We start from the raw sequence: 6488 nt of genomic DNA on the forward strand, positions 1-6488 counted from the left end.
TGAGACCTCCCCCAGCAAACCCTCCCGAGATGATATGTATGTGTCTTTCCGGGATCTGTGGTGGTGGATCTCTTCGATCCTCCCCATCTCGCTTTCTCTTACCATGATGGTCCGACCTTTCCATGAGATATTTGTCAAGCGGACCTTCTCTGGCCAGCTTTTCTATCACAATTTTCATATTGTAACACTCATTTGTTGAGTGACCATACAGCTTATGGTACTCACAATATTCACTACGACTTCCCCCTTTCTTGTTCTTGATGGACCTAGGGGGAGGTAGCCTTTCAGTGTGACAAATTTTCCTGTAGACGTCAACTAGAAAAACTCGCAGAGGAGTATAAGAGTGATATCGCCTGAGCTTTTTAGGCCCGACTTCTTCTTTTTTTTTTCTTGGGCTCCCTCTCTTTTTCCCTTGAAGAGTGGAGATGCCCAAGTCACCAGTTTGGCTCTCGTAGCCTGGCGTTTTCCTCCATATTGATGTACTTCTCAGCTCTTTCTTGTACATCACTCAAAGAAGTCGGATGTCTTTTTGAGATGGACTGAGAGAAGGGACCTTCTCGGAGTCCATTTACCAGGCCCATGATTACTGCTTCTGTAGGCAAATCTTGAATTTCTAGGCACGCCTTATTGAATCTTTCCATGTAGTCCCTCAAAGGTTCTCCGACCTCCTTTTTTACTCCCAGGAGACTTGGTGCGTGCTTTACTTTATCCTTCTAGATTGAAAATCGCATGAGAAATTTTCGAGAAAGGTCGTCGAAACTAGTAACCGACCTGGGGGGAGGTTATCAAACCACTTCATCGCTGCCTTTGTCAACGTCGTCGGAAAGACTTTACAGCGAGTAGCATCAGAGGCGTCGGCTAGGTACATCTGACTTTTAAAATTACTCAAGTGATGCTTTGGGTCGGTAGTCCCATCGTCTAGGTCCATATCGGGGCTTTTAAAGTTTCTTGAAACTTTTGCCCTCATTATGTCCTTACTGAACGGGTCTTCTCCTTTCAAGGGAGAGTCTTCTCAGTCACTACGAGAGTTTCGACCTCGGAAATTGGATTCCAACCTCAAGAACTTTTCTTCAAGCTCTTTTCGTTGCTCGACCTCTTTCCTTAAGTTTCTCTCCGCTTCTCGTTGTCGCTCTAATTCTTGTTCTAGCTGCTCTAGCCGTCCTTGGTGGCCATGGAGCAATCCCATGAGGTTGGCCGCATGGGGCTGTCCCTCTTTTCCTGGTTTGTGTGCTTCAGAGGAGATTTCCTTTGGGTCCTTTACCCCTGAGGGGCCTTCTCTCTGCTGAGTAGTCGCCCCTTGGTCAGTGACTATAGCTCTGTCATTGTTACTAGTATCTTGATTCTCTTGTTCAGAATCGGACGCTATGTTTCCACCCTCGTTTAGGTCGTCCGCCATCATAGGTCGATCTCCCAAGTCTCGGGCAACGGCGCCAATGTTACGTAAGTAACTTGAGATAGGTAGATTGGGCTTGTTTGTGAGGCCCAAGCGCTAGAGGAGGGAGGTCTCCGACTTGGTTTACGTTTGGGAGCCGCCGTCCGAGTTATGTATGTGAGAGAATGAAAGGGTGGTACCTGCAAAGACACTCCGATTCCTAAATTAACAAGGGGGTAAGCAGATTTAGAGAGTATTGGAACTTAGAGATACCTGAGGGGTGTCAGTGTATTTATAGTGGTGATCCAATAACCACCGTTGGAGTAGTTCCACTTCTGAAGGTGGATAACCATCCCTTTATCTTAGGGTTGTTGAGATACAGCTTCTAAAAGTGGGTTAAGAGATTTTAGGGGTAGTTTTTTTTTTGAATAAAAGAAGCTCAACACACACAGGTAGAGCATGAAACTGAAAGCAGAAAAAGATAACTCCTATGTCATCTCCGCTATAGCCATCAACAACATAAGTTATTTATCACACCACGCCATAGCACATGAGAATGTCTGAGCAACACAATCTGCAACCGCTGTGTCAATTCCATATCATTTATCCAGGCTCTAAAATCTTCTGCCGACGCCGACAATCTAGTCGCACCTTTTCTTTCTTCCAAATGCAAGATTTCATTAAAATCCCCCAAACAACAAAACGGCACCTGGACCAGCCCTGCAATATAGCTCAATTCTTCCCAAACAGAGGCTTTCTTAGCTCTTTCATGAGGTCCATACACCAAACAGATAGCACAATTAAAATTATCTTTTACCACCACCCCTTCTACACATAGACATCTATCTCCTTTGTAGCAATTAGTCAATTTAAAAATCCCTTCATCCCAGATTAACAATAACCCTCCATAAGTGCCAATTGAACTTACAAACTCCCAACATGCTCCGTCTCTACCCCATATACGAGATACATCAAGATTAGTCACAAGTTCCTTCTTCGTTTCTACCAACTCCAACATATCCAATCTAAACTTACTTTTGAAGTACCTCAACATACCAACTTTTCCTGAACCTCCCAACCCCCTAATATTCCATGAACTTAGAATCATTTTATAAAGTTATTACACACCTGTTTACGAGTTTTTGGGCAGCTTCTTCGAATTTTAGCTTTTTGCTTTGCCTGTCGTCTCTTCAGAGCAATCGCTTCATTCTGCTCCTACAAGATAGCCATGATATCCTCCTCATCGCTGCACTGAACACCTGACTCCACAGCCAAATTCCAAGTCTCTTTATTCTCAACCATCTCCTCTTCCCAGCTCAGTCTTTGTTCTTCAATGTGGTGGTCATTATCGCCCTCCAAGTCAGCCCCCAGCCCTGGTTCAAATTGTGTACAGATGTCGCGATTTTTCTCTTTTGCGTTTCCAATTACCGGAGCCAAATCCTCCATCACGATTTCCCCCTCCTCCAAACCCAAACCTGCACTGCCACCTATATTCTGCCAGCTATCTGCCAGCTATCTCTTTTTTCCGACTTCTTAGGGAAGGAATCTGTGTTGAATCCAACCTCTTCTGAAGAGGTCGGTGGATAACGAAGGCCAATCTATAGATTGAGCCTTTTGGTGTATTTGAATTTATGCCATAGTGTTGGGTCAGGATAAGAACAGAAACCAAAGCTCAATTTAATCGGTCAAAAAACTAACCGAATCCGGTAAAAAAATATGATAAGCAATTGTATCAACAATTTAGCAAGCAAACTGATAAACAATCAGCAACAACATTGATAGCACAATTTCACTTATAGCAGCCACATGAAGAGCCCTTAATCAATGATATAACACATTGATGAACAATAAAAATTAAAACATAAGTAGCACAAATAACAGAGACCTAAAATTAATGCCAGAACAAATAGTCTTGTATTCCAATTTCCAAGATCTGTAGACCTAAGTGGCTAGACTTCAACACAATGGAGTATTCAGTTGAGGGGGAGATGGAGAAGAAAACAGATTATTTCAAATGAGGATATTCACATGAAAAAACTTCAAAAGAAAGTGTGTCAACTTTAGACAAATGGTGAAGCCGTGCCTACTACGATAAAATATGATCTTGGCAAAACAAAATCACTGCAGCATGTGTAAATAAAAGGCTACAATCAGTTTGGTATCCAATTGCCCATTAATATTTATTCCAAAAGCAATGAACACTGACCACTCTAAATAAAAGAACGTTTTACAAAAGCGGGCTCAGCTTTTTATTGGCTATTTTACCCCCGCATATGAAGGAAAAACAAAATCCCAGCATAAATGATGAAATGCAAACGTCATCATGCCTCTAAAATTAGAATTTCAAGCTTTGGGCTGAAGTGACTTGATATGTTGGATTTGCTTTCCGGGGTTCAAACCCTTTGGGCAAGCACGAGCACAATTCAATATGGTGTGGCAGCGATAGAGCTTGAATTCATCATTAATGGCCTCCAATCTCTCCTTAGTGTACTCGTCGCGACTGTCACTTATCCACCTGCAAATTTCATCAGAGACAATGTTTTAGGTTTAAACAACAAACCAAGTGACTAGTAAAAAAGGCTAACAGAATACAGAAGATATAGCACAAAAATTAAATGGGAAAGAAGAAAATAAACACCTTCTAACACTTATGATTAAGTAAGTAAAAAAAGCAATTTAAATTTATCCATTCCTAATAGAGAATGATTTATTTTTAAATCTTTGTTCATCTATGACATTGTTTGTTAGCTAGAACTACCGTATGACCTACCCATACATCTGATACAAACAAGAAGAAAAGCAGGGAGCTAATAATTCATAGAGCACGATGATAAGTTTGTACATGCACTATGCACAATTATCATATAAAAACTCATGATAAAGCAGAAAAAGTAAGTAATGAAAGACAATATCTACTGCACTCAGTGATCTGCACAACCATAACATGAGTGACTAAAACAGAAACAACAGTATGCTAAACTACCAAACTAAGATCACATAAATATTTGAAAGCAAACAATACGAATATAGGGGAAACAAAGGGAAGGTAGGTATTAACTACCTACAACTACAATATCATATTCAGTTACAAAAACGTCAAACTCTTTCGCATCAATCATTTTAATCAAGAACTAACAAACTCTTGGACATACATGCTCAATAACAAGCCCCACAGAATTTAAAGCATGCACAACAGAACCATATATCGTCGGGAAGCAACCATTGAATAATAAACTACTGATTATTTTACAGGCCACAGAACCATCATTTCTTTCTCAATTATGAAGTATGTTCTTGTTCTAGATAAATGTTAGAAGAAGAATACCTCAAAAGATTGTCTAATCTAACAAAAATTGTAATTAAGCACACTATGCAGGGAGGACAAAAAGGCTGAATCAAACAAGATCACAAAATAGAGCAAATAGCACACATCACCAAAGATTAATCCCTTGCCAAGGGAAACAGATGAAGCAACATGAAAGCAAGATCCAATTTTTCACTATTAGCATAGAGGAAATCAGGAAAATATCCATAAAAAAGGGGTTTTCATTTCCATGCAATATAATATATAGATGTAATTTAAAAGAAATACAACAGCCAAAGAAAGAGCTCAAAGTGTTATCCAATATTGCCGGAACTATAGAGAGATGTTTGATACTAATTACTCAATCATCAAATAATATAACCAAAGAGAAAATAATACAGTTAATATAAACAGTAGAGACTTTCTAATTTCTGAACTGATAAACAAATTAAGTGTACCACATTTCTAATGCATTTGAAAGGGAGACTGAGAGTAAGAGACTGAGAATGGGAGACAGAAACTAAGAGATTGAGACTAAAGATTGAAATTCTGGCCACCAAACAGAGTTCCAGTCCCCAGTTCCAGTTCCAGAAACAAACACTACCTAACAGTTCCTATATTTCAGAACAAACTTCTAAACCATAATCCAGAGAAAAATAAAACCAACCACCACCACCATACAGACATAACAACAAACACATAACATACAAGAAAGCATACTTAAATTAAAAAAAAAAAAAAGGTACAGTATACACTCATACATCCCATCAAGCTTGGAGCGGTCCTTCTTGCTCTGAAGGATCTCCTTCCCTGGCACCGACGGTGGGTTCTTCCTCTTCAGCCACGGTTCGATGCTCTTGTACTGGTTATAGAAATTAGTCATATCTACCACCAAATCCTTTATCACGAACATATGCGGCAGCGGTGTGATCGTCGATGCGTTAGACGAAGGGATCTTCGTCAGGCACGCGAGGCCGTTGCAACCGTCGATGTTCATCGCGCAAGAACCACAGATCCCCTCCCGGCACGACCTGCGGAACGTGAGCGACGGGTCGATCTCGTTCTTGATCTTGATGAGGGCGTCTAGGACCATGGGCCCACACTCCTTGAGGTTGATCTCGTAGTTCTTCAGCTCCGGCTTCGACGGGCTGTCCGGGTTCCAACGGTAGATTTGGAACGTCTTCATCGTGGAGGTGCCGCGGGCCTTGGCATCGACCTGCTGGGCTTCAGCCTCCGACGCGTGGGCCCGGATTAGGGCCAGCTTAGAAGCCGAGGACGATGGAACCCTAGACAGAGACCTCCTCAACAGCCCGGTTGCCATAGTTGAGAAAGGACCAGAACAGAACAATAGGGACCAAGGAGAAAGGGAAATGGGAAATGAAAACGCCACGTAGGACTTCTTTTTCCCTTAGACGAAAATGGATATTTGTGAGAGGAGCCTCAGATTTGATTGTCTGGGGTTCTTGTGTATTTATATTGCTTGATAATCGGGTATTATTTTTCGTGCCGTGGAGAATGATGTTTGGGAGCAAGGGCGGCGAGAAGGATTTTGGTGATGACGTGGCTTAACGTTGAGCGTTTGTAGAGAGTGTTGCGACGTGGTGAGTGGGGAAAGCTGCATTCGTTGTGTATTTTCTGGTCGTGAATAGCTGTGTCGCGTGGTCACCATATGCACCGTTTTTCTTTTTCAAAAAAGAAAAAAAGAATTAACTAGAGTAATATATGAAAACAATTTTCAAGAAAATTTTAAGCCTATACTTTAATCATTAAAATATTTTAATTATCAAATTATTGCCTCATATTTTTTTTTAT

General features: G+C 41.1%; 1 protein-coding gene across 1 annotated transcript; it reads right to left on the reverse strand.

The window, feature by feature from the left end:
- Nucleotides 3716-6278, reverse strand: LOC107647454 (succinate dehydrogenase [ubiquinone] iron-sulfur subunit 2, mitochondrial). The gene is made up of 3 exons (XM_021105661.1): nt 5397-6278; nt 5281-5290; nt 3716-3887 (listed from the first exon to the last, which is right to left on the reverse strand). The coding sequence occupies exons 1-3, from the start codon at nt 5995-5997 to the stop codon at nt 3716-3718; spliced, it is 783 nt and encodes a 260-aa protein (XP_020961320.1). The 5' UTR covers nt 5998-6278.

The sequence above is a fragment of the Arachis ipaensis genome, chromosome B06, assembly GCF_000816755.2.
Source record: "Arachis ipaensis cultivar K30076 chromosome B06, Araip1.1, whole genome shotgun sequence".
Classification (NCBI taxonomy): Eukaryota; Viridiplantae; Streptophyta; class Magnoliopsida; order Fabales; family Fabaceae; genus Arachis; species Arachis ipaensis.